Source organism: Notamacropus eugenii, chromosome 6, assembly GCF_028372415.1.
Source record: "Notamacropus eugenii isolate mMacEug1 chromosome 6, mMacEug1.pri_v2, whole genome shotgun sequence".
NCBI classification, from domain to species: Eukaryota; Metazoa; Chordata; class Mammalia; order Diprotodontia; family Macropodidae; genus Notamacropus; species Notamacropus eugenii.
Window position 1 is genome coordinate 151922082 of NC_092877.1, and position 26828 is coordinate 151948909.

General features: G+C 39.3%; 1 protein-coding gene across 6 annotated transcripts in view; it reads left to right on the plus strand.

Moving 5' to 3' along the window:
- The window catches only part of TMEM131L (transmembrane 131 like), a 165609-nt gene extending 139645 nt beyond the window's left edge, over positions 1-25964 (plus strand). For 4 of the 6 annotated variants that reach the window (XM_072621301.1, XM_072621300.1, XM_072621303.1 and 1 more), the window contains 8 exons: positions 2364-2521; positions 4109-4294; positions 9992-10070; positions 14375-14460; positions 16051-16171; positions 19726-19814; positions 21246-21409; positions 24906-25964. In XM_072621301.1, coding sequence (XP_072477402.1) covers positions 2364-2521; positions 4109-4294; positions 9992-10070; positions 14375-14460; positions 16051-16171; positions 19726-19814; positions 21246-21409; positions 24906-25184 — 1162 coding nt within the window. In that variant the 3' untranslated portion in view covers positions 25185-25964. Of the gene's footprint in view, positions 1-2363; positions 2522-4108; positions 4295-9991; positions 10071-14374; positions 14461-16050; positions 16172-19725; positions 19815-21245; positions 21410-24905 lie in introns of those variants that run through there. The other 2 variants (XM_072621302.1, XR_011969734.1) reach the window with 2 other exon arrangements.
- Positions 25965-26828: the final 864 nt, after the last annotated feature.

Consider the following 26828-nt stretch of genomic DNA (forward strand, 5'->3'; position numbering starts at 1 on the left):
AACTTTAAAAGCAGAAGTCTGGCATGCCTCAGACGTGGGAGATGAAATGACTGCGTTTTGGTTTGTGGTTATGTATTATGTGAACTTTCAGGCCGTGTGTCACAGTGAGAATGTCAGGAGAATGTGGTGTCTAGCCGCTTCCAGGGTACTTTGATGCTTCCTGGGCATCTGGAGGGAACCCTGTTTTCTCGGAAGCTTCTCCTGTGGAGCCCAAACTCGTGCACGTAAAAGGCTTTAGGTTTTGAGCTCACCACATGTGTCCCAGAGAGCAGCTTTAGTTAAGTTGGAACAAGTCTGAAAGTTTTTTTGATCACAGCAATTCACTCAACTGTTAGTATCACCTAAGGCCTTGATGGATGGGCAGTCTGTTTCTGTGGAGCAATTGTCCGCATCACAGAGCCTTGAAACAGTGAAGTAGGTCACATCTAAGGAATTAGGGCTCTTTTTATTCAGGCTTTTTAGGGGGCAGAGGGCAGGCTAGAGGGGATATGGTGAATAGGGAGAAAATCTGGTGAAGAAAAATATTATTCCATATTTTGTTTATTTCTTTTACCTCTGTTTAATAATACTTTACACTTGTATAATACTTCAGAATTTGCAAAGCATTTCTGCACCCTGATCTTCACAAAAACTCTGTGCAGTGACCAAGACTGAGGTTCTCTCTACCTCTTTGTCTTTTTCTGTCTCTGTCTTTTTTCCATCCCCTTTTCCTGTTTTTTTCTTTCTCTTATATACCTTGCTATCTCTCCATTCTCACAATGCCATCTTTTAAATATATGTTTTCTTAATTGTAAATAACTTTAGATGCTAAAATTGTACATTTTTCTATCAAGTCCTAAACCTAAAATAGGGCAGCTAGGTGGCACAGTGGATAGAGCACCAGGCCTGAGGTCAGAAGGACCTGCATTCAAATCCAGCTTGACATGTGTGACCTTGGACACACATGTCCATTAGCTGTGTGACCTTGGACAGGTCATTTAACCCTCTTTCCTCAGTTCCTCATCTGTAAAGTGAACTAGAGGAGGAGAGGGCAAACCACTCCAGTATCTTTGCCAAGAAAACCCCAAAATGGGGTCATGAAACATCAGCTGCACCTGAAACAATGGACAACCACAAACTTAAAAAAAGAATGGCTAGCAGTAACAGCCGCTAACACTCATATACTACTTACCAGGGGGCAGGCACTGTGCTGAGTGTTTTACAGCTATTATCTCATTTGGTCCTCAAACAGTCCTGGGAAATAGGGGCTAATATTACTCCCATTTTATAGATGAGGAAACTGAGGCAAACAGGTCCAGTGACATGCCCAGAGCTGCATAGCTGCTAAGTGTCTGAGATGGGATTTGAAACTCAGGTCTTCCTGATTCCATCTCCAACCCTGTATCCACTGTACCACTTAGGTTCCATCCATTAAGAATCTCTCTTTTGAGATGATATAGGGAGAATGAGCACTAGACCTGGCTTGTAGGCCTGGATCTGCTAACTAGGTCATGTACAAGCTAGTTTTGAGACCTTTATGAAGCAAGTCACTTTACATCTCCTTTCCTCTATAAAATGAGAGAACTGAACACATTAAACTCTGAAGTTTCTCTTCACTCTAAAACTCCATGATTCTGTTTAAAAAGTTACTACCTTTCTCGAACCATCAGAACAAATCTCTTTCCAGTCTCTATCTCATTATCCCACATCCTATTTTAGTGCTATCCCCAAGAAAAGGAGGTCTATTGACTTTTTAAATCTTTTTTATGTCATGGACCCTTTATTCAGTTTGGTGAAATGTGCTTCAGATCAACATTTCTGAATGCATAAAGTAAATACATAGGATTACAAAGGGAATCAACCATATTGAAATACCACTATGAAAATATTTTTTAAAAACAAATTCACAGATCTCAAATTAAGAACTTCTGGCTAATTTCAGATTTTGGCCTGTTTAGATATATTTATACACTCACCCAATACATATATATACATGTATGCATACATATATACACACATGTGCAGATTTAGATATATCTATAAATGCATATTATGTATGCATGCATGTGTGTATTATATATTCATATGTATATATTTCATTGTTGTGTGTATATATTTAATTGTTGATACGTTTTACATGCCTTTGTATGATATATAAACATATCACAATGTCACATTTATAGCTATATATATATATATATATATATATATATACATATGTGTATTTTGTATATAAAAACAGGCCATATATGTGATATTTATAGTATGTTACAATGTACCATACTTTGTATAGTCTTTGTGCAACATGTTATAATATTTTGTTTTCTGTAATAGTTACATATGTGTGCTCAAGGATATTAATCAGATATTTGTGGCTGCCATAGGGCTCCTGAACAGAATGAATCAAAGCATGTGTGTACAGAATTTGATAGACCTGAACTGAGAGGTAGCACTCCCCTGAGGAACTGGTGTACACAGAGCGGTACTGAGGACATTTGTAAAACAGAACCCAAAATTACTTCTGCAGCCCCAGGAGAAACAGGTATGTTGTCATCCTGAGATATGAGAAGAGTATATGTGAAGGCTTTCCTTTCTTCTTTCATGAAGTTTCTGAGTTCAGAAAAACTAAACCCCTGGGTGAGCAGCATTCACCCCAAAAGAGCTTAATTTCACAAATGTAACTGGGTAATTTTGAGGTCGAGGCATCTGTCACCTAAGCCTTTCACTCTGAGCTGTCATACTGATCCTTCCACCTTTGTGTACACAGTGGAATGGAGCAGTGGGATTCTTGGGCAAGGCTCAGTCATCCACTAACTGGATCAGTGGTAATAGAACCAGAGGGCACTGACAGGGATCTGGTACCAACAGCAGCAAATGTCTGAACAAAAGCCTGAGACAGACCAGGGCTAGCCCTGGCAGTTTGACTTTCCACTAGTACTTTTTCTCCAAGCCGATCCCTGTCAGAACCCAAAGCCAGTAGGGTGTTGATTTTAACAGTTGGAGAGAAGGACCCATTCTGTAATGTTTGGGTCGGAGCTGAAATAAGCAAAGAAGCTGGATGATACCCAATGGAAAAACAAAAAACACCAGCTGTATGTAATAGAGATTCAAATCTTCCCTTTCTGTTTTCCTTTGTGTAGGAAAATGTTTATGTGTGTTGATGTTTGACAAGTCCATAATAATAAAAAGATTTTTTCTTAAAGAAAGGGGAAAAAATGACAGAATGAGTAGGAGATGTGGTTCTGTCTTTTCTGCCTGAGGCAGAATGACTGCCTAACCACCCTGCGTTGCTAACTCTTTCTCTTTTCCCAGTCTTCTCTGGCATCTTACTGGGGCTGATCTGGCTGGATTTTCTTAAAAGAAAGTATTTCCAGAACTCTTTAGCTTGTTAAGGTCATATATTACTTTTTACTGGTGTGACTTTAATTTTTTGGCAAAACTAAGAAAATTTTGTAAGTGTGGGGAAAAAACAAGGGAATTGGTTAGTTTCTGTGAGCTTAGGGCTTTGCCTTAGACATGTACTAGATAGTTGCCTATATGGTGTGATTTTAAATAAATCTGAAATCCTCCCTTCCTTCAAAATCTCCTTCACCAATACGTAAAATTCTCTTATTAAATAACTCATTCTTTTCCTTCTTATTTTGAAGGCTTCTTAAGAAATGTTCCCTGAATTGTTATATTTTTACATTTATATATTATGATATATAAATATTAACATAATAAATCTTCCATAATTTGGTATGAATGAGTTTCCTCAGATGGCTTTTTAGGTACCTGAAGGGGCTTTCTGGGTCTGTTTCTTCACCTGTCTAATGGGCTTGGATTAGGTGCTCTTTAGGGCCCTTCTAGCTTTTAAATCTGTTACATGCATCTGATGTTGTAGGAAAGAAGTACTTTAGGTACCTGGGATGTAGAGAGAGGTCTCTGTGGTGGATACAGAAAGGGAAAATGGGGCTCCAAGATAAAGGGCAAATTTGACTTTTTTTCAAGTGTTTCCTGAGAGATGAGCAGCTGAGTCTTGTGGAAAACAGAAGAGTTCATTCATGAAGCACAGCCAGGTTTTTGGTGCATTGGGGTGAGCAGCTGAGGGAAAAACCTTTGAAATACTTTTCTTTCTCATTTCCTCCAGAGGGTCATTATCAGCGGCCTAAAAAGAAATGTGGAGACAAGTTTTGTTCAGATTCCAGTTCAGACTGTGGCAGCTCTTCTGGGAGTGTGCGAGCCAGCCGGGGCAGCTGGGGCAGCTGGAGCAGCACCAGCAGTTCAGATGGAGACAAAAAAGCTGTGCTCCCTACCCGGCACTTCCTGCCCTCCCGTGAGTAGTGTGCCAGCCACCACGGCCAGCTCCCCTGGCCCTTCCTGTGGAGATTGGGAACACAGAGCTTCTTGTTGCCCATAGCAGGGATGAAGGAGTGGATTGTGGACTAGAGGATGTTTTGGAGGGGGTAGCTGAGTCCCTCCCTCTTTACCCTTGGGAAGCTGATAACTAGGGAAGAAGGCACGCCCTGTCTAACTAAGGATTTGACTTGATGCTCTGTTCAGATGAGGACTTGGTTCACATCCCAGTTACTCTCCTCTCCCCCTGCATTCCCCAATTTCTCTTCATACTTTTTAATGATGAAGGATGAATGATTTAAGGATGAGTTCCTATCTGTCCTTCATAACAATGCCCATAAACACACAAAAAAGGAAAAAAAACCCTCTTCAGTCAGAAAAAATTTACTCAAGCACTTTCTTCTCTCATGTATGTTTATTGGTGCTAACTGCCCCCCCCCCATCATTTAAACATGTCAGCTCTCATGGGCATAAGTAGTTCAGGGCATAGAGCCCTGGGTCTAGAGTCAGGAAGACCTGAGTTCAAATCCAGAATCAGACATTTACTAGTTTTATGATGCTGGGCAAGACACTTAACTTATATCTGCCTCAGTTTCCTCATATTTGAAATGGGTATAAAGTATCACCTAATTATAAAGGGAAGATAATAATATTACCTACCTCCCAGGATTGTCATGAAAATCAAATAATAAAACATTTCCAAATAAAAATTTATAAAAGTGCTTGCATATAGTAGGTACTCTATAAATACTTGTTCCCTTCTTTGTTCTCCTGCTTGGGTTTTTTCTCCTCCCAGTGAGCTAAGTGAATGTGGAAATGTTAGTTTTCCCTCCAAAGTCACATCCTTGAGAAATCATATTTTTTTTAAAGCAGAACTTATGTCTCATGGGTCCACTGACTGATTTCTTTCAAGGCCTTGTGCTTACATCTGGAGTCAGATGACCTAGATTGAAATTCATACTCTGCCCACTCTACCTGCATGACCTGGACAAGTAATTTTTGCCTGTTTTTGCCTCAGTTTCCTCTTCTGTAAATTGACGTATGTTGGATTAGATGTCTCTCATTTCCCTTCCAACCCTAAAACCCATCATCCTCTGATCTCTGCAGCTATAGAGACATTTTACACAACTGCCTTTTTGAATAATTCATAGGGTCTTGTTAAATGGTGTAACCAATGGCATAAGTCTCTGGAATCTAGACAGTTCTCTAAGACTATGCAGTGGCAGAGAAGGTGTTGGCCTGCATTGATTGGGAGAGTGATTTTCCTTACCAGAAATCCCAGAGCCAGCCCCTGTATCTTTTGCTACTTTAATTTTCTTTGACTGTCTTATGTACCCTTGGAAATCTTAAAAATCCTATTCCAAGGATTTATGATTCTTTGGTGTGTGTGCTCTTCCTTCTCTGTATGCCTGAGGCTGCCCCTCAGATGAACACACCCTGTCCCTACTGAAGCATCTTTTGCTTGATGGAGACTGCCAGAATCTTTGTTCCATTGCCTTCCATATCATCATGAGCCTTCAGAGCAGGATTTTAGTGGAGGGCTTTAAAAACTACAAAAAAAGACAATCCGTCAATAAATATATGTTCCTCTGTGTCCTCACGTGTAATATAGAGGGTTTCTATTTTGTTTCTGTAATGTGACAGCCTGAGTGTAAACCTAGAATGTTCAAATCAACACTTCCCCCTTATTTTCAATAATAATAGCATTTTACATGTGAGTAAAATTTTAATACAGAGTACTTTTCTTACTATACCCCTATGAGAATGGGGCAGAGGTAGTAATTAGTATTACTGTCTCCGTTTTACAGAGAAGAGATCTAAGTCTCAGAGAGGCCAGAAAGACTCTGTCCAGCAACTTAACTACCTTTCCATGAGAATACAGCACTTGAGAAAATAGCAACAGTCATTGAATGTCAATGTCATTTTAAAATAGGAAGAAATATTTGGCATGAGATTAAATTAATACGTATTACATATGTAATTGGAATTGTAAAAGATCTTTCATTAGTTACCTCGTTCAGGAGAAATATTTTTTTAAAAGAACTCTTAAAAAGAATCCACAACAAGAAATCTCCACATTCACTATTTCCACATAAACATGTCTCATTCTGGACTTTAACTCCATTGCTTCTCTGGAGGGAAGTTAATGGCTGATTAGTCTTCAGTCTTGTGATTTGGATTTGGTGATTTATCATTACATTAATTAGCTGTAAAGTCTTTTTTTTTTCACATTGGCATTTTTATTAAAGTATAGAATTTTCTTCCTATAGTCACTGTACAATACTTTCTTTTCTAGGGCTAAAAGTCAGGTACTGTTTACTATTTTTGAAACTATAGCCATGCAATAGGCTTAATCTTTCCTCATATCAAGTAAACTATAGGTACCTTATATTTTTTTCCTGTATTAGATCAGCAATAATCTAAGTAAGAGCATTAAAAGTAAAACCAAAATGCATAATTACTAACACTTTATATTAACAATGAACATACCATTTAATAGTGCTTTATGGTTTGTAAAGTGTTTTATACATCTCATCTGGTCCTTGCAAAAATCTTGTGAAATACATGCTATTATTAACCTTTTTTTCTTTTTATTTATTTATTTTTAGTTTTCAATATTCATTTCCACAAGATTTTGAGTTCCAAATTTTCTCCCTATCTCTCGCCTCCCCCCACCCCAAAACATCTTGCATTCTGATTACCCCTTCCCCAAATCTGCTCTCCCTTCTGTCGCATCCCTCCCTTCCCTTATCCCCATCTTCACTCTTTTCTTGTAGGGCAAGATAGATTTCTGTACCCCATTACCTATATTTCTTTTTTCCCGGTTGCATGTAAAAACAGTTCTCACCATTCATTCCTTAAACTTTGAGTTCCAACCTCTCTCCCTTCCTCCCTCTCTAACCATCCCCACTGAGAAGGCAAGCAATTCAATATAGGCTATACATGTGTAGTTATGCAAAAGACTTCCATAATAGTCATGTTGTGTAAGACTAACTTTACTTTCCTCCATTCTTACCTTCCATCCATCCTCCATCCTACTCCCTATTTATTCTATTCTCTCTTTAGACCTTGTCCCTCCCCTAAAGTGATTACTTTTTATTACTCCCTCCTCCCATTTGCCCTCCTATCATGCCCCTACCCCACTTATCCCCTTCTCCCCTATTTTCCTGTAGTGCAAGATAGATTTTCATACCAAATTGAGTGAGCATGTTATTCCCTCCTTAAGTCAAATGTGATGAGAGTAAGCTTTACCCTCTCTCCTTCCCATTTTTCCCTTGCATTGAAAAAGCTTTTTCTTGCCTCTTTTATGAGAGATAATTTACCCCATTCGATTTCTCCCTTTCTCCTCCCAGTATATTACTCTCACACCTAAATTTTATTTTTTTACGCATCATCCCTTCTGATTCAGGCCATCCTGTGCCCTGTCTATATACGTATATATACCATATATATATATATATATATATATATATATATATATATATATATATATATATATATATATAAAATCCCTCTAACTACCCAAATATTGAGAAGAGTTACAAATATATTGTCTTTCCATGTAGGAGTGTAAACAGTTTAGCTTCAGTAAGTCCCTTACGATTTCTTTCCTGTTTACCTTTTCATGCTTCTCTTGAGTCTTGTGTTTGAAAGTTAAATTTTCTACTCATTTCTGGTCTTTTTATCAAGAATGCTTGAAAGTCCTCGATTTCATTGAATGACCATATTTTCCTGTGAACTATTATACTCAGTTTTGCTGGGTAGGTGATTCTTGGTTTTAATCCTAGTTCCTTTGACTTCTGGATTGTCATATTCCAAGCTCTTCAGTCCCTTAATGTGGACGCTGCTAGATCTTGTGTTATCCTGATTGTGTTTCCACAATACTTGAATTGTTTCTTTCTGACTGTTTGCAGTATTTTCTCCTTGACCTGGAAATACTGGAATTGGGCTGCAATATTCCTAGGAGTTTTACTTTTCTGATCTCTTTCAGGAGGTGATAAGTGGATTCTTTCAATATCCTTGATAATTTCATGAAAGATGATGTCTAGGCTCTTTTTTTTTTTATCATGACTTTCAAGTAGTCCCTTAATTTTTAAATTGTCTCTCCTGGATCTGTTTTCCAGGTCAGTTGCTTTTCCAGTGAGATATTTCGCATTGTCTTCTATTTTTTCATTCTTTTGGTTTTGTTTTGTAATTTCTTGGTTTCTCATAAAGTCATTAGCTTTCATCTGCTCTCTTCTCATTTTTAAAGAACTATTTTCTTCAATGAGCTTTTGAACCTCCTTTTTCATTTGGCTAATTTTGCTTTTCAAAACATTCTTCTCATTGATTTTTTGGGCCTCTTTTGCCATTTGAGTTAGTCTGTTTTTAAAAGTGTTATTTTCTTCAGGATTTTTTTGGGTCTCCTTTAGGAAACTGTTGACTCACTTTTCATGATTCTCTTGCATCTCTCTGATTTCTCTTCCCAATTTTTCCTCCACCTCTCTTGATTTTCAAAATCCTTTTTGAGCTCTTCTGTGGCCATTGCATGTGTATTTTGGAGGTTTTGGATGCACAAGTCTTGACTTTTATGTCTTCCTCTGATGGTAGGCGTTGTTCTTCCTCATCCAAAAGGATGGAAGAAAATATCTGTTCACCAAGAAAGTAGCCTTCTATAATCTTATTTTTTTTCTTTTTTTGGGCATTTTCCCAGTCAGTTACTTGGCTTCAGAGTCCTTTGTCCAAAGGAGGGTATACTCTGGGGACCTATAAGTTCTCAGTTCCTCCAAGGTGGCACTGTCAAGGGAGAGGAGTTACTCTCCTGGCCTGCACTCTGGTCTGGGAACTACCAGCGCTTTTCTGCCTGGGATCTGCAAGTAGAATTCCCTTTCCAGAGCCTCCACCACCTCTACCACACCAGCAGTTCTTCTCACCCTAGGGCTACCACTCAGGGCTGAGACCTAGATCAGTGGCTCAAGTCCCCCAGAAACTTTAGTCTGAGGGCTCCAAAAATGGATGCTGCTGCTGCTGCCACTGCCTGGGGCCGGGACTAGGGAAGGACCCTACTCCTTCTCACCCAGGTGAAAAAGCTTTCTCACTGACCTTTGAAACTGTCTCAGCATTTGTGGGTTGAGAGATATGGGAACCACAGCTGCTGCTGGGGATTCTGCCCCCAAGGCCTGTTCCAGCTCTGTTCCTGCTGGTGCTGCATAGCCAAGGCTGGGCTGAGCTCCATGGGCTATGCTCTGTTCTGCTCCCTGTGTGATAGACCTTTCTTGTTGGCCTCCCAGGCTACCTTGGACTGGAAATCTCTTTGACTTATTCAGTCATTTTGTGGCTTCTGCTGCTCTCGGATTTGTTTAGAGCTATTTTGCACAGGTATTTTATGAGCTGTGGGAGAAGAGCTAGAATAGGTGCCTCTTTCTACTCCGCCATCATGGCCTAGCTGTAAAGTCTTTCAGAGTTTTTTCTTTATAAGGCTGTCCTTGCGTAAATTGTTTTAGTTCTGCTCACTTCATTCTACTCCTGGTGACCTCAGAAACTGTCCTTTTTGTCGGTGTTTCGTCATGTCCAGATCCCTTCATCTATGTAGCCGCACCCTCACGGAGGGCCCCTCCTCCGCTGGGAGATGCTTCTGAGTGAGATGCTATAAATGTTTTTGTACATATGAATCCTCTTCCTCTTTATTTGTTCTCAGGTGAGAATGTTTCACAAACTGATTTTCCATCTGAAACCCCCATTACTTTGAATCTGTCCCACAACATCTGCAATCCCAGGTAAGTCACTTTTTTAAAAAACAATCTGTACTCTGCTATTTATAGTTTTTCAACAACTTAGTTCTTCACAGTTACTTCTAGCCATGGAAAATGGATTTTTTTGTTTATTTTAAGGATTGTGGGTGAGTCATCCACATTAATAATTGCTTTTCACCTCTTGGCCCTATCTTCTAGCATTACTATGGATTATTTTTCTTCCTGCACTCTGTAGTCCATCCAAAGGGGCCTTTCCTCTGTTTCTCACACTGCATGCCATCTCCCATGCCTGGTATGTGCTCTCCCTTCCCCTCCACCTCAGAGAATCCCTGTCTTTAAGACCCAGCTGAGACTCCACCTTCCACAGGAGTCTTTTTCTGATCCCTTTGCTGGTGCATTCCTTCCCACACTGTCCTATAATTGTTTAGCCATTTTGTGTTATTTTTACACAGGCGCGCACACACACACACACACACACACACACACACACATTCGTGCGCTCTGTACATGCACATACACATACGCATGCACACACAGACACTCTCTCTCTCTTTACATGTATACCATTCTTTTCCCCCAGTGGAATGTAAGCCCCTTGAGAGCAGAGATAGTTTTATTATTTGTGTTTCTGTCGCCAGAGCCTAGCACAGCACCTGGGACCGAGTAGGTCCTTGGTGACTGTTAACTGATTGATCAGTAATTATCCTGCCAAGTAAATTACATTTTGAATCTCCTGGTTCTTAGCCTAGTGATTTTTTTCCCTCTTAATAATTAATTAATTCCATAAACATTTGTTAAGCTTCTCCTATGTACCAGGCACTCTGCTGGACACTGGGGATAGAAAGACCAAAATGAACACTGCCTTCAGGAAGCCTACACTTTTACTGGGTATTGGTGGGAGGGAGATAGAAGACGTATAAAGATAAACGTATAGTCCTAGGTGAAATGAGAAAGGAGAAAGCAGTAAGTCTTAGAGTTGAGGAAGACTAATCAGGGAAGATTTTAGCGAAGGGGGAGTGCTTTGTGCAAATACATGGAGGCAGATGATGGGACGCAGATTTCAGAAATTATCTAGTAGTCAAGTTTGGCTAGAATGTCAAATCCACAATGAAAATATTATTAACTGAGCGTGGAAAGGTAGTTTAAAGCCAGATTTTGGAGGTCCTTAGATTCCAGGCTGAGGAGTTAGCATGTTATTCTGTAAAGGAAATGGGAAGTCTCTGAAGGCTTATGAGCTATGAAGACCTCCATGGTAAGGAGAAAATTTTGAAAGATATGAGAAGAATGAATTGGAAGGAGAAAAGACTAGAAAGGAAACAGATTAGGAAGATATTGTTGTACTCCAGGAAAGATGGTTATCAATGTGACTAGAGAGAACTGGACTAATTTGAGAGATGTAGATGCAAGAAAATGTGAGATGCAGAATCAAGAAGACTTGGCACCTGATTGGGTAGACTGGGTTTGAGGGGGGCAAGGGTCAAGGATGACTCTGAGGTGACAAGCTTGCATGACTGGAACGATGGTGATGTTCTAACTAGAAATAAAGAAGTTTGACAAAGGGCTGGAGGACAGATACAGAGTCCTTTTCTAGTCATGCCGAGTTTGAAATGTAGTAATGAAGACTGGCATTTATATCACTTTAAGGTTTGTGAGGCACTTTAGATATAGTATTGACCTATAACCCTAGGTTGTAGGTGGTATTGTTATCCCTGTTTTACAGATGAGGAAACTGAGATGGATTTTTTTTTTAATAAGTGACTTGCCGAACCTAACACACCTAGTCATTCCCTGAGGCAGAATTCCTTATTCCAAATCCAGAGTTCTTGCTACCCAGCTCTAGTGAAAGGACAAATGTTAGAGCATGAAGTGAAAGGGCAAAAAACAGAAACATCCCTGCTGTGCATATTGACTTAGAAAACCTAAAATTAATCTTATCTATGTTGTGTTTTTTATATTTTATTAAGCATTTTTCAGTTATACTTTAATCTGGTGGCCTGTAGGGCTGTGGATTGGACACCTGCTCTGCCTGTATTGATTCCTTGTTTTCCAATGAGCCCCAATGGAAAATATCTGAAAATTTGCAAATCTATAAGGAACTGGGATCCAGCTGACAGGAGAATGGGCCAGCACTGCACCATTGCTAGAATTCAAATAAAAATGGAAGACAACTATTGAGACTAAAAAAATGTTATTGTATAATAATTGCTAACAATAGCTAACATTTATATAGTGCTTACAGTGTGCCAGAAATTGTGCTAAATGCTTTAGAATAATTGTATCATTTTATCCTCACAACAGCCCTGGTAGGAAGGGGCTATTATTATCCCTCATTACACTGATGAGGAAACTGAGGCAAATAGAAGTTAAGTGACTTGCCCAGGGTCACACAACCAGTAAGTATCTGAGACTGGATTTGAATTCAGGTCTTTCTGAGGTGCTCTAGCCACTGTGTCACTTAACTTCCACCTCGAGGAACCTAAAAGATTCTCTTGTTTGTTGTTTATTACTTTTTTTCTCCTGTTGTCTTATTCTTCATAACCTTATTTGGAGTTTTCTTGGCATTGGTGTGGTTTGCCATTTCGTTCTCCAGCTCATTTTGCAAATGAGGAAACTGAGGCAAACATGATTAACTGACTTTCCCAGGGTCACATAGCTAATAAGTGTCTGAAACCAAATTTGAACTGAAAAAGATGAGTCTTCGTGACTCGAGGCTCTCACTCTATCCACTGAGCCGCCTAGCTACCCAGAAGAGCCTCACATATTTGTATTTTCCCCATGGATTGAATTCTGACTTCCCAAAACAAACCAGTCCTTGTGTCAGAAAGGAGATATGAGCAGGTTTCTTAGCTGTCTGTTACCCTGTGGAGAAGAGCAGAGGGTACTTTGACACTGCTGAGCTTATTAAACAGGCAGTTTGTCTAGTACCTTATGGAATCTAAAGCTGAAGCATCTTTTAATGCAAAAGCAATAACTCAGGGGGAGAGTCACTGCCAACAGCTTAGAGGATTTGAACCTAACAGGTAAACTACAGTTACTTCATTTTTCTTAATGTGACTTTTAACCAAGGGGTTTTGTTGTTGGCATATGCTGTTGTGTAGAGGGGCCTCCTCAACCCCTTCCTCGATAACCTTGTTCAGTAAATTTCCCTCTGAAACCTTTTCAGCTCTCAGAGATGAAATCATGCAAAAGCTAAAACTTTCTATTACAGAATGAAAATCATTTTAGCATTTCTAACATTTACCCTTTCAAGGTAAGTGTTTTTGATTGCTTTTTTGTGATATTCTTAGATCTCCATCCCCCTTTCCTCATTGAACCCTCCCCCCTTTTAACAAAAAGCAGTTAAATAGAAATATCAGGGAGATTGACTACATCTGCTAGTCATTAAACATTTATTAAGTTCCTGCCATGTGCCAGGCACTGTCCTTAGTGCTAAGGATACAAAAAAGAGGCAAAAAACAAAACAAAACTCGCTGGCCTCAAGAAGCTTTCAGTGTCATGGAAGAGGCAACACACAAACAGTTATGGATAAACAAGCCGTGTACAAGACAAATAAATAATTACGAGAGGGAAGTTGCTAGAATTAAGAGAGATTGTTGAAGGTGGGGTTTTAGTTGGGACTTAAGGAAACCAGAGAAGCCATCAGGTGGCAGTGAGGAGGAAGAACATTCTGGACATGGGGGACAGTCAGAGAAAACTCCTGGAGGAGAGAGATGGAGTGTATTGACATGGAACAGTCAGCCATGAGGCCAGTGTCTCTGGATGAGAGTATGTGATGGGGAGTAAGGTGTAAGAAGACTGGAAAGTTACAAAGGGGTTAGGTTAGAAAGGGCTTTCATTGCCAAACAGAAGATTTTGTATCTGACCCTTTAGGGTCCACTGGAATTGATTGATATATATCATACAGTCCCCATCTTCTCTGGTATCATTACTGGTTTTTCATTCATCCTTAGATAAGAGGCCCCAGAGTGTTTTGACAGTTATCTGGCACAGTGACTCATCCTCAGACACTACTAGCACTGTGAGTCTCAACAAATCACTTGAGCTCTTTTTATCCTGTAGTCTTCCTCATCTGAAAAGAGGAGGTGGTAAGAGCACCTACCTCTCAGAGCTGTTGTGAGGATCTTACATATAAAGCAATTCACAAACCCAGATAAGTGCAAGCTGTTCTTGTTGTGTTGTTTATCTCCGGATGCGACTGCTCATCAATATTTTCCCGTGTTTGTCCACATTCCTCATCTTCATCATTTGTTACTGCACAGTACTATTCCATTCTGTTCATATCCCACAGGTTATTCAGCCATTCCCCCCTTTTTCTCCCACTTTCTCAGCAGAGACATGAATACCGTCCCTCAGTATGTAGAAACCCTTTGTCCCAGCTTCCCAGATGTGACTTCAGATCCTGATAAAAACAAAGGTGAGTTGCATGATCATCACTCTTGAAGTTTTGCAGCAGACAACAGCTGGAGTAGGGTAAGGTGGGTAAGAGAGCGATGTGGGTGGCAGGTGTAGTCTGAGATGGAGGGAGATGACTTTAGTGCATGCTCAGGGTATGCCCATGGTGCTGTTGACACTTGAGTTCATATTGAAGAGCATAGAAATGACCCCAGGATACTTCAATGGCAGCATCTAGGGATTGATAGATATAGATTGTAGGATAACCTACATGGATCACTTTACAGAGTTTCTGTGTGTTGAAGGATTCCAGTTTCTACTTGTACTTGCCCTTGCTTGTCAGTCTTATGCTTCTAACAGGAGTAGTCTTGCTCTCCTCCCTGTAGCCTGGCTCTATGTACAAGTAAAGCATTGGTACTTCATGACAAATGGCATCTAGTGGTACCCACTCTGCTTTTTTAGGGGTGGTGCTCAGTTCACCTTCCATTACTGGATCATATTAGCCTCTCCAGATACAAGATGAAAAGGAAAGAATGGTTGGAAAGGCAATGGGGTGGATAGTGGCAGGGTTAAGGATAATGCCAGAAACATGCTTTCTGCCCTCATCCACTTTCCTGTTCTCTGGACCATCATCCCTCCACATCTTCTCAGCATCAGAGGAGGAGGCAGCAACTGGAATTAATACCTAGACACACGCCCCTCAGAAGCATAGCAGGAACATTATCCAAAAACTCCAAGGTGACTGTGCTAAAATTACCTGTAAGCTGAGATAAGTGTGATCCTGCAGCCTCCTTATTTAATGCCCTGTCTAGGTAAGCAGGAGAACAGTTCGTAATTGATGCGCAAAGAATAGTGTTTTTTCTATTCTATTTTCTAGGGTGGGATTATAAGGAGGTTCTAAGACTTTGTAATTTTTCTTCTGTTGTATCCTTCAGTTTTATCCTTCAAAAATTTCTGTTCCTCTTCCCCTTTCCTTTTCCTGCTCTCTCTCCAGTTAGTTTACTGGAGTCAAGTACATAGTTTTTTTCCAAGAGTCTACCCCTGCACAACCTGACTGAATGCACCACCTTGGCAAATCATTTCACCTCTTTGCTGTTCCCTCATCTGTGCTTAAATTTTGATGCATTAGGGATTTGTCATTTTGTCCATGTGCACACTCCACCCCCTGACATCAGTGACAACTTCTCTGTAACTTGGTGGATAGTCTTCCAAGTGTGGCTGTGGAGCCAGCTTGGTTAGTAATTTCTCCACACTTAACCTGTTTGCTTTCCTATAGTGTAAGGCTCACTTCAAGCATTGATGAGTGTAGAACCTATCAGAGCTTTTCCCAAATGTACAATGTCATCTTAGATCCCAGAATCACCTCTACAGGAGGAGGAGGCATCAGAGGAGGAGCATGGTGGTGGGATATGCCTTCAGTAATATGACACAGGGCAGGAAGTGCACAAGGATTTAGGGAAGAGAAAGAATAGTATGGATTGGGACAGTCAGAAAATACTGAGTAAAAGGAAGGTAAATTTGAGCTGAGCCTATTTGAAGGATGAAGCAGATGTGAATAAATAGAGAGGGAGAGAATGCTGGTACCCTCATAGGTCATTCTTTTCTCTTTTAGGTCTTTATCCTCCAGGTGATTTGTGGCCAGGCCAACCATTATGTTTAACAAATAGCTTGAACTACAACCTTGAGAACAATATGCCTTGCATGATCCAGGAAGCCCCTTCTGTTCAGAACAGGTAAAATTTTTTTCCTTTACTTAATTGTGATAATGTTCATTTTTATGAGTGTTCATTATGAATACACACACACACACACGCATGCACGATCTTTTATTTATTTATTTATTTGCATCCCTGACCAAAAAATATTATTTATTTGTGAATCAACAGTGTTTTAGACATCTCGCTTCTGTATGTCTTTTTAAGAGTAATGTTTGTGGATAGTAAAGACAAACACTGAGGAGAAAAAACCAGGAAGGGGAATGACTAGGACAGTATGAGCTAAAACGCATGGTAACTGGCATTAGTTTCCAAAAGGCTTAAGAGAATAACAACAACAGATGACTTAAGTACTGAATAATTCATTGTCAGGCAAGACTTAGGTACTGGAATGACTACTTGATTATAATAATGTCAGTATGGAAGGGATTGGTTTTCTTATAGGAAAACCAGAGAGACTGGCTTGTATATTTTGTTGAATTACTAGATCCATATGTGTAAACTCCTTGTTTCCAACATTTTATGATTGCATGCAAATGTTTTTGCTCATCATGGTTTGCAAAAAGATCTCTCCTGGCCTCTGCTTTCCAACACGAGCCAGCTCAGCACCAGGTAAGCTGTGCAAAGCATAAAAGGAAAGACCATAGAATCTTTCTGTGGGGACAAGGACAAAAACACCAGTACCAAAGAGGTCGGCATTGAGACCGTACTCCCATCTGAAACTTCAGAAGGGAATATGATCTGGTCTGAAGCACAAAGAGCCTTTTTGGAAGAGCTCAGGAAAGATTTTAAAAGCCAAATTAGAGAAATAGAAGAAAAACTGACCAGTGACTTAAAAAATGTGATAAAAGAAATCACTGAAGAATTTAAAAGGACAATTGGACAAATGGAAAAGAAAGTACAAAACCTAACTGGAGAAAATAACTCCTTAAAAGGAACAGTTGGACAGATGGAAAGGGAGATACAAAAGTTAACTGAAGAAAACAATTAGATAAAAATTAGAATCGGGCAAGTAGAAGTTAATGAATCTATGAGACATGAAGATGTAGTCAAACAGAAGCTAAAGAATGAAAAGATAGAAGAAAATGTAAAATATCTAATTGGAAAAACCACTGACCTGGAAAATAGATCCAGGAGAGAAAATCTAAGGATTATTGGTCTACCAGAAAGCCATGATGGAAAAAGAATCTGGACAGTATCATCCAAGAAATCATCAAAGAAAATTGTACAGAAGTCCTAGACCCAGAGGGCAAAATGGTCATTGAAAGACCATTCACTTCCTGAAAGGGACCCCAAACTAAAAACACCAAGAAATATCTTTGCCAAATTCCACAACTATCAAGGGAAGGAGAAAATACTGCAGACAATCAGGAAAAAAGCAATTCAAATGTCAAGGAGCTACAGTCAGCATCACACAGGACCTCTCAGCTTCTACATTAAAAGATCGAAGGAATTGCAATACAATATTCCGTAAGGCAAAGGAGCTGGGACTATAACCAAGGATCAGCTACCCAGCAAAGTTCATCATAACATTTCAGGCAAGGAGATGGATATTCAATGAAATAAGGGATTTCCAGACTTTCCTGATGAAAGGGCGAGAACTCAATAGACTATTTGATCTTCAAATGCAGGTCTCAGTAGAGGCATCAAAAGGTAAACAGGAAAAAAAACTTGTTACACAATATGGGCAAACTGTTTACATCCCTATAAGGGAAGATGATACTTGTTAATCTTGAGAATTGTATGTTTATTATGAAATATAAAAAGGACATACATAGAGGGAGTGGGTATAACTTAAATTACATGATGATAACAAATGTGGTTTAAGGGTGTGAAGGGATTGTAATGGGAGATGTGAAAAGGAGGAGGCAGAAAAAAATACATTCCATCACAGGAAAAGGCACAAAAATATATTGCAGTAGAGGGAAAGAGGTGAGGGAGATGAGCATTGTATAAGAAGTACTCTCATCTGATTGGATTCAAGGAGGGTACAACAAACTCAGTTAAGTATAGAAATACCTAGAGGCAGTAGCGGGGAAGGGGGAAAGAAAAGGGAGGGGAGGCTAAAAGAGAGGGAAGAAGTAGTAAGGGAAAAGAGGATTAAAAGGGAGGGGGGCTGAAAAGCTTTATTGTGGAGGGGAAGGGAGAACTAAAAGCATGAACAAGGGGGAAAGGTGATGAAAGACAGATAATAATCATAACTGTGAGTGTGAATGGTATGAACTCTCCTATAAAACGGAGACAGAGAGCAGAATGGATTAAAAACCATAATCCAACAATATGTTGTTTACAAGAAACACATTTGAAATGGGGGCATACACACAGGGTAAAGGTAAAAGGCTGGAGCAGAATATTTTGTGCTTCAGCTGATGTAAAAAAAAGCAGGGTAGCAATCCTAATCTCAGACACAGCAAAAGCAGAAATAGATCTAATCAAAAGAGATAAGGAAGGAAACTATATCCTGCTAAAAGGCACCATAGACAACGAAGCAATTTCATTATAAACATGTACACTCCAAGTGGTACAGCATCCAGATTCTTATAGGAGAAGTTAGGGAGCTACAGGAAGAAATAGACAGCAAAACAATACTAGAGCCTCCCCCTCTCTGAACTTGATAAATCTAACCTGAAAATAAACAAGAAAGAAGTTAAGGAGGTGAATAAAACTCTGGATAAGGTAGATATGATAGATCTCTGGAGATAATTGAATGGGAATAGAAAGGAATATACCTTTTTCTCAGTGGTATATGGCACATATACAAAAATTGACCATGTTCTTTGGCATAAAAACCTGACAATTCAGTGCAGAAAGGCAGAGATAGTCAATGCATCCTTCTCAGATCATAATGCAACAAAAATTATATGTAATAAAAGACCATAGAAAGATAAACCAGAAATTAATTGGAAACTAAATAATCTAATCCTAAAGAAGGAGTGGGTTAAATAACAAATTACAGAAACAATCACCAACTTCATTCAAGAGAATGACAATAGTGAGACAACATACCAAATCTTAATGCGATGCTGCAAGAGCAGTTCTTAGGGGAAGTTTTATATCTTTGAATGCTTACATGAATAAAATAGAGAAAGAAGAGATCAGTGAATTGGGCATGCAGCTGACATATGGTGTGTAGATGTATGTTACAGGTCACAGGATTCACCAAGATAGATGGAATTAGTTTGAAAATCCATTACCTCCATGGCAAAAACAATGTGCCCAGTCAGTGACGGTCATCTTTCTCATCATGGTCAGCGTGGTATGATCATGATATGTTGCTGAGAAGCCCTTGGATTTGTCCAATCCCACTCATCTAACTATGTTTCTAATCCTGTGACTTAAGGAACTAAATCTGGCTTTTAAAGAATAGGAACTAGCAGAAAAAACAAGGTGGAATCCATTTGTAAGGACCATTCATGGTGTGTTGTGGAGTACAGTAGTTTAAAGACTAAAGCCTTTGGAAAAATAGTCTTTTAACATTTGTTCACGTTTAATGTTCCCTTCAAAAATGCTTTTGTCTTCCCTTATATGTTCATGTTTCTGTAACTGGGTGGGTACCTTCTCTTTTATCACAGTTTCATTGACTGGAATACAACTTGTGAAGGCCAGTTTCCCAATGTGTATTGCCCGCTAGAAGCGAACGATTACAACGGCTTTCCAGAAGGTAAAAACTGTGAAACTGATATAGGGAAGTTGACAAGGAGATGTTTAGGGTCTAGAGCAGGGATTCTTAGTCTTTTTTTGTGTCACGGATCTCTTTGACAGTTTAGTGAAGCCTGAATCCTTTCTTAGAATAATGTTGTTTTTTCTAAGTACATAAAATAAAACACATAGGATTACAAAGGAAACCAAAAGTTACTGAAAATAAAGATGTAATTTTTTTCCCGTCCAAATTCATGAATCTCCTGAAGTCTATCTACAAATCCCTAAGTGGGTCCATACAGAAGCATTTATATTCAGGTGACTGTCCCTCATAACAGTAAACATGAAGAGTGTTGCTGAGATATTGAATAATGTGCCATGGAGATTAACCAAATCATGTAATACTGTCGTGAGTTTATGTGGTCCTCAAAAATTGAGGCAAAATTACATCACCCACCTGCCCTCAAAGATAAACAAAACTAACTCTGGGTGCTTAGGTTACCCCTGAGTTCTCTATATAGCCTACGTACTGTTCTTTCCAGCTTGAAATGCAAAGAGTAAGTATTTGCTATTTAGGACAGTGGTGATATAGAAGAAAAGAACACTGTATTTGGACCCAGAAAACTTGGGTTCAGATTCCATTTCTGCCTCTTATTAGCTGTATTATCTTTAGGAGAAATCCCTTAAAATCTCTCTGAATCTCAATTTACTCATCTGTAAACTGTGAGCAATAATTTGTTGTTGTCATTCCCTCTTTAGTTGTGTCCAGCTCTTCATGACCCCATGGACCATACTGTTGTCCATGGGGTTTTCTTGGCAAAAATACTGGAGTGGTTTGCTATTTCCTCCTCCAGTGGATTAAGGCAAACAGATTAAGTGACCTATGTCTGAGGCCAGATAGGAACTCAGATCTTCCTGACTCCAAGCCCAGCTTTCTATCCTATAGCCACCTATCTGCCAAAACATTCCTACCCTGAATATACAAGTTATTCTTACTGTCCCAAGGGTTAAGATTAGTACATGAACATCTTTCTCCTCCTAGGTGGCAAACAGTGTTACTCCAAAGCCCAAAAGTGGTAACATCTTCATGGTACTCTGCCCATTTGCTCTGCCTAGTTAAAAAAAAAAAACAACTAAATGCTTATTTAGAATGAAAGTGTCATGGTTACATCTATTCTCCATGAAGTGTATTTGCTATGCTTGTTCCTAAGTAACTGGTTATAGAGTAATCATGGCAGTCTACTTCTTTCCAGAGAACAGTAATAATATAATGCCTTGCAATAAATAGGATTTTATACAATAGAACAGAAATGCTTCTGTTTTTTACCTTTGTATCCTTGGTACCTGCCTCATAATTGAGTAATTGGCATTTAGTAAATGCTTGTCTAATTCAGTTGCTTTGAATTGATTTTTTTGTTTGAAAACCTGCTCCCTTTTCTTCCTTTCTTCATAGAAAACATGAATTACCACAGTGGCTTTCCCTGTCCTCCTGAAGTTCCAAGCACAGCTTTCATCAGTCATGGTTCCCAGTCATCTTGGAGTACCCCACCCAGTGTGCCTCCTGCCTGGGAACCTACCAGCTATGTCAGTCCTTCTGTCAGTGATCCTGAGTTTACAGTGAGTTCTAATTATTTTTTACTTTTTTAAAAGTATATTTTTATTTTGTTAAATATTTCCCAATTACATGTAAAATTTTTTAAATATTAATTTGAAAAATTTTTGAGTTCCAAATTCTCTTCCTCCCTCCCACTCTTCCCTCATCCTTCAGAAGACAATTTGATAGAAATTGTACACATGAAGTCATGCAAAACATTTCCATATTAGCCTTGTTGCAAAAGAAAAATGCTAAAAAAAAAAAACCGCAAGAAAAATAAAGTAAAAAAGACATGCTTCAGTCTACATTCAGAGTTTATCAGTTTTCTTTTTGGAGGTGGGTATCATATCTCATCTCAGATCTTTGGAATTGTCTTGTTTGGATCAGAGCAGCCAGATTTTTCACTGGATCATCACTACAGTGTGTTGCTGTTTCTGTGTATGATGTTTTCCTGGTTCTGTTAGCTTGACTTTGCATCAGTCCAAGTTTTTTGAAAACTATTTCACTTATTATTTCTTACAGCACAATAGTATTCCATCATAATCACATACTATAACTTGTCCAGCCATTCCCCAATTGATGGGCATTCCCCCCAATTTCTAATTCTTTGCCACCACGAAAAGAACTGCTATGAATATTTTTGTACAAATATGTCCTTTTCCCTTTTCTTTGATCTTTTTGGGATACAGACCCAGTAGTGGTATTACTGGGTCAAAGAGTATAATAATTTTTTTCCCTTGTAATTCCATATGCTGTTCTCATATCCATTGTCACCATCCTTAACTTAAGCACTGTTTGTCCTTTGTCCATTAGTAATTATGTTGGTTAGGTGTTCCAGTGACATAGAACTATTCCCCCTGATAAATTAGCAGATGGTCCTCAAGAGTTGCTATGACTAAAAAACACCTTATTCCCCCAGGGCCAGTCTGGTGTTGAGGCTTCTTTACCCACAGCAGGGGACTCCTACTCAAATTGAAGCCTTCCCATTTAATAGCACCTGCTAGATTAGATGCTTTCCTGGTAGATACCTCAAGAACCCCTAGTCCTCTCTATTCCAGGATGAGGAATCAGGATAGGAGAGGCCTGATTGTGTCATGGAGTAAGCATTGGGTACTACATTTGGAAGGAGAGGTTTGACTTTCACCTCTGCTGATGGCTGCTTGCTGTGACGTTGAGCAAGTCACTTTACTGTAGCCCTCATTTTCCTCATGTGCAAAATGAGTAGGTTATGCTACTAGATAATGCCTAACATCCATTCTGTACCTCCAGCCAGAGTACATGGGTGCCCCAAGTTGGTGGGCCCCACCTTAGTTTTCAGTTCTTTGCTACTATAAAAAAAAGCAGCTGTAATGATTTTTGTACATCTGGGTTGTTTTCTTCTTTTTTAACCTCTTTGAGATTTAGTCTGGCAGTTGACCCTAGTAGTCCTGGGTCAGAAGAGTATGCCCAATTTAATAACTTTTGGGGTATATTTTCCAGAATGTCTGGACCAGTTAAAAGTTATACCAGCAGCACATTAATGTACCTGATATCCCACAGCCTCTTCAGCATTTGTCATTTTCTTTTTTTGGGTGGCGGGAGGAGGAAGAGGGCAACTTAATGAGTATGAGTAACCCTAGAGTTACTTTAGTTTACATTTATCTAATTATAAGTGATTAGGATAATTTTTTATAATAGCTGTTGTTAACTTGGAAATGACCATTTATCAATTATGCAGTATCACTTACTCTTATACATTTACATCTTATATTTCTTCTCAATAAGTATTTACATACCTAACAAATGCCAGACGCTGTTCTAAAGGGCTGGGGATAAAAAAAAAAAAGACATATCAGATGTTTGTATACTGTTTGGGGAGACATTTCAATAGTTAGGTACATGCAAGGCATATTCAGAGTAGATTAAAGACTACCCAAGGTCATCTCAGAGGAAAGATAGTAGCAGCTAGAGGCACCAGGAAAAGAAAAGGTCTCTAGCAGGAAGTAGGATATAAGTTCAATTTTGAAGAAAGCCAGGGAAAATCAAAAAGTGAGAAGGACATAGTGTTCAGGAATGTTGGACCACCAGAGCAAAGGTACAGAGGGAGGAGATATGGAATGCTGTGTTTGAAGAACAGCAAAGAGTCCAGTGTAACTGTATTGTATGAAGGAAAGTCAAGTATCACAACACTAAAAATGGAGGAAGGAGTCAGGTTATAAAGAACTTTAAATGCCAGACAGTTATATTTGATGCATGAAGTCATAGGGAGCCCCTCAAGCTCATTGAACAGAGTGGAGGGACATGATCAGACCCTTGTTTTTTTTTTTTTAAAAAAAGCATCTTTGGAGCTGAGTGGATGATGGGTTGGAGTAGGGAGAGACTTGGGATGAGGAGACAGTTTAGAAGGCTGTTGTGGTAATCTGGGTGGGAGGAGGTGATGAGGACCTGAATTAAGGTGTAGGAGGCTGTGAAAAGAGAAAGGGATGTATGTGAAAGACTATGAATATAGAAACAAGTTTTGTCAACAGATATGGGGGATGAGAGAGAGAAGTTGAGGATAGCAAGGAGGTTGCACATCTGGGTGATTGGGAAAGAGGGTGAGGCTCTTCACAGGCATAGGGCAGTTGAAAAGAAGGAGGGTTTAGAAGAATGAGTTTTGTGTTGGACATGTTTGAGATGGGAAATCCATTTTGAAATGTCCAAGAGATAGGTGGTATTGAGGGGCATTGGAACACAGGAGATAAATTAGCATATAGATCTGAGAGTAGAGTTTATCACTTATCTCATGGGAGCCGATGAGATCATCAAGAGAGATAATGGCCCAGAACAGAGACTTGAACAGTTCCTAAGCTTATACTGCATGGGCTTGTGAGAGTCTACAGTTACTTCATGAATACCCTTAAGTTAATCATTCCTCTTCTGGGGTACCTTTTCTCCCTTCCTCTCCAACCTTTCAGATCCCTTTTGTGTACAGATTATTTTCTTCCATTAGGATATAGTGAGAAAAAATGCCTAGAGCACAAGAAATGTGGATTTTTTTGTATTTGTATTACCAGTTTTTAGCATACAATAAATGCTTACTGCCTGCTATATCCCTCCTGCAACAACTGGAAAGAATGGAAGGGGCTGACTAGAATGAAAAGTAGGGCCACTGGACCACATTTTAAGGCTATTTGTCAAAATCCATAGAGATCTTTTCAGTCCTTGTAAATAATGATCCAGATTGTCAGCTGATTAAGTTAAACCACTAGTTTCAAAACTATTTGTTCTTTGTTCTTTAAAGCCTTCCATATTTAAAAAGAAAAGAAAAGTTAATATCCCTTTGGTTCAGTAACTACCTCTCTACTTCCCTGGAAAGGATAAAGGTATACCAAAAGAGCCAGGCAAGGAAGATTCCTTGGAGGATGACATCCTTTGTCCATTTTAAGGGACTGTTATGTTTGATCAAATTGGGTTTTGTCTTGTCCATGTGATTTGAGTATATATTATTGTTTTTAAGTATACTGACTCTTCAATAATGGTTTTTGTCTTCCATTCCAGCCCTACCTCTCAAACACCAGAAGCTTATCTCCAATGTCTGGACTTTTTGGTTCCATCTGGGCCCCACAGAATGATGTGTACGAAAGCTGCTGTTCTGTCAGTCCCACCACCCAGCATTCCACTCACATGGAAAATCCAGCAGTGATGTGTAAACAGGAATATTACCCAAGGTTTAACCCTTTCCGTGCCTATATGAACCTGGACATATGGACTACCACAGCAAACAGGAACACAAATTTCCCGCTTTCTAGGGACTCAGGTTACTGTGGGAATGTGTGAATGAAATTTGGTTTTAAACAATGTGAATAAAGATGCTTGTGTTTTGATTTCTAGAGTAAGCTGGTTGTTGAGATAGATGGCAGCGTTGGTGAATATTTTGGCACTTTTATATGGAAAATAAATTTTTTTTAATGAAGCTTGAATGTTCCGTTTTTTAAAAAAACAAAACTTTTTTTTGTAAATGAGCAAGAGAAAGTGTCTGAATATTCTAACTGTAGAAATGTGCCAAGCATCCCGAAACATTTTAAAGAATACATAGGTCATTCTAAGAAAGTGGGAATCAAGAAGCTCTGAATTTGGCAGCTGAGGTGACCTTCAGCACCACCCTTGTATTGGGGGCAGGAGAAGGCCTGGTCTGAGAAGCCCTGAGTCAGCCTTCCTAGGGAGAAACGGGGTCTCCAGGAATTGTCATTATGAAGGATCAAAAGCTGAAAAGCCCATACAAGTAAGTATTTCTTTCCCAACTTAACTCTGTTAACCCCAAGCTGAATTACCTGAGATGGGTGCAAAGCTGGTGCCTAAGTTTGTGTGTTGTATGGAATGTTAATTGTAAGAGTGCCTCATAGGTAAGGTCTATTTGTGCAGAAATGCCCCTTTATTTAAGTAAGCAGAGGAGTGGAAAAATGTGCCCTGCCTTAAGGGGTATCCCTTTGCAGATGGGTGGGGTAAGCTGCCTCCATGGGAATTGGCTCCCTCTCTCTGCCTGTGCCATGTTAAAGGTGTTTTTGTAAACTTCTTGAAGGATTTTCAAACTTTTAATAAAATAGTTTGGTATTTTCATATTTGGTATCTCTTTTCTTTAATGGGAAGTCATGGGTCAGGGTGTAGAAAGTGGGTGGAGGCAGGGGTTAGGACTGCTGCTTCTTTCAGGTGGTTGAGATGACTCCATGGCAGGGACAGATTAGGTGTGACCCACATGAGAAAAGATAGGAGATTGTTTCCTCCAGGACCATGGTGTAAGGACAATTGTTTGGAAAACCTCTGACTGCAGATGGATCTCCGGTTTGGGTGAGAGGGTTTTTTGTTTTCCCAGAAATGTTTTTTTTGTTTTCTGAGAAAAACTGAAGCATTTGATTGGAGAATTTAGTTATATGAATTTTAAAACTCTTTGTAACCTTTGTGACCTTTCTGTATGGATGAAGCGTCATCAATACCAATATGAATTTTTGCTGTGTTTTAACTTGTACTTCATTGGATAATGTTTTTAAATGAATAGTGTGTTTTCCTCACTCATATTATTGCTCAAAGATTAACCGAGAAAGAAAATACAGATCATGAAAATACCTGTGTGAAAGAAAACATTTTCAGAAGCCTCCCCAGAGCTTTGGAAGACTGTTCCTTCTTGACAAAGGTACTGTTTCTAGCCTAAATTGTTGACAGAAAGACTATGGGAACTCAATCCGCATTTGGCCAGCTAGCTCCTGTCTTTTATTAGGTTCTGATCTCAAGTGAGTTACACCACATTTCACTGGAGATTGGGTCCTGGCTTGGCAGACTGAATAGATTTTAGGATCTCGCTGGTAGGTCTTGGGCTGAAGGGGAGATACGGTGATAAGAACAATAGTGTTAATAATAACTAACATGCTTTTTTTGTATTAGATTTGAAAAATGCTTTTACATGTTTTATCTTACTTGATCCTTGTG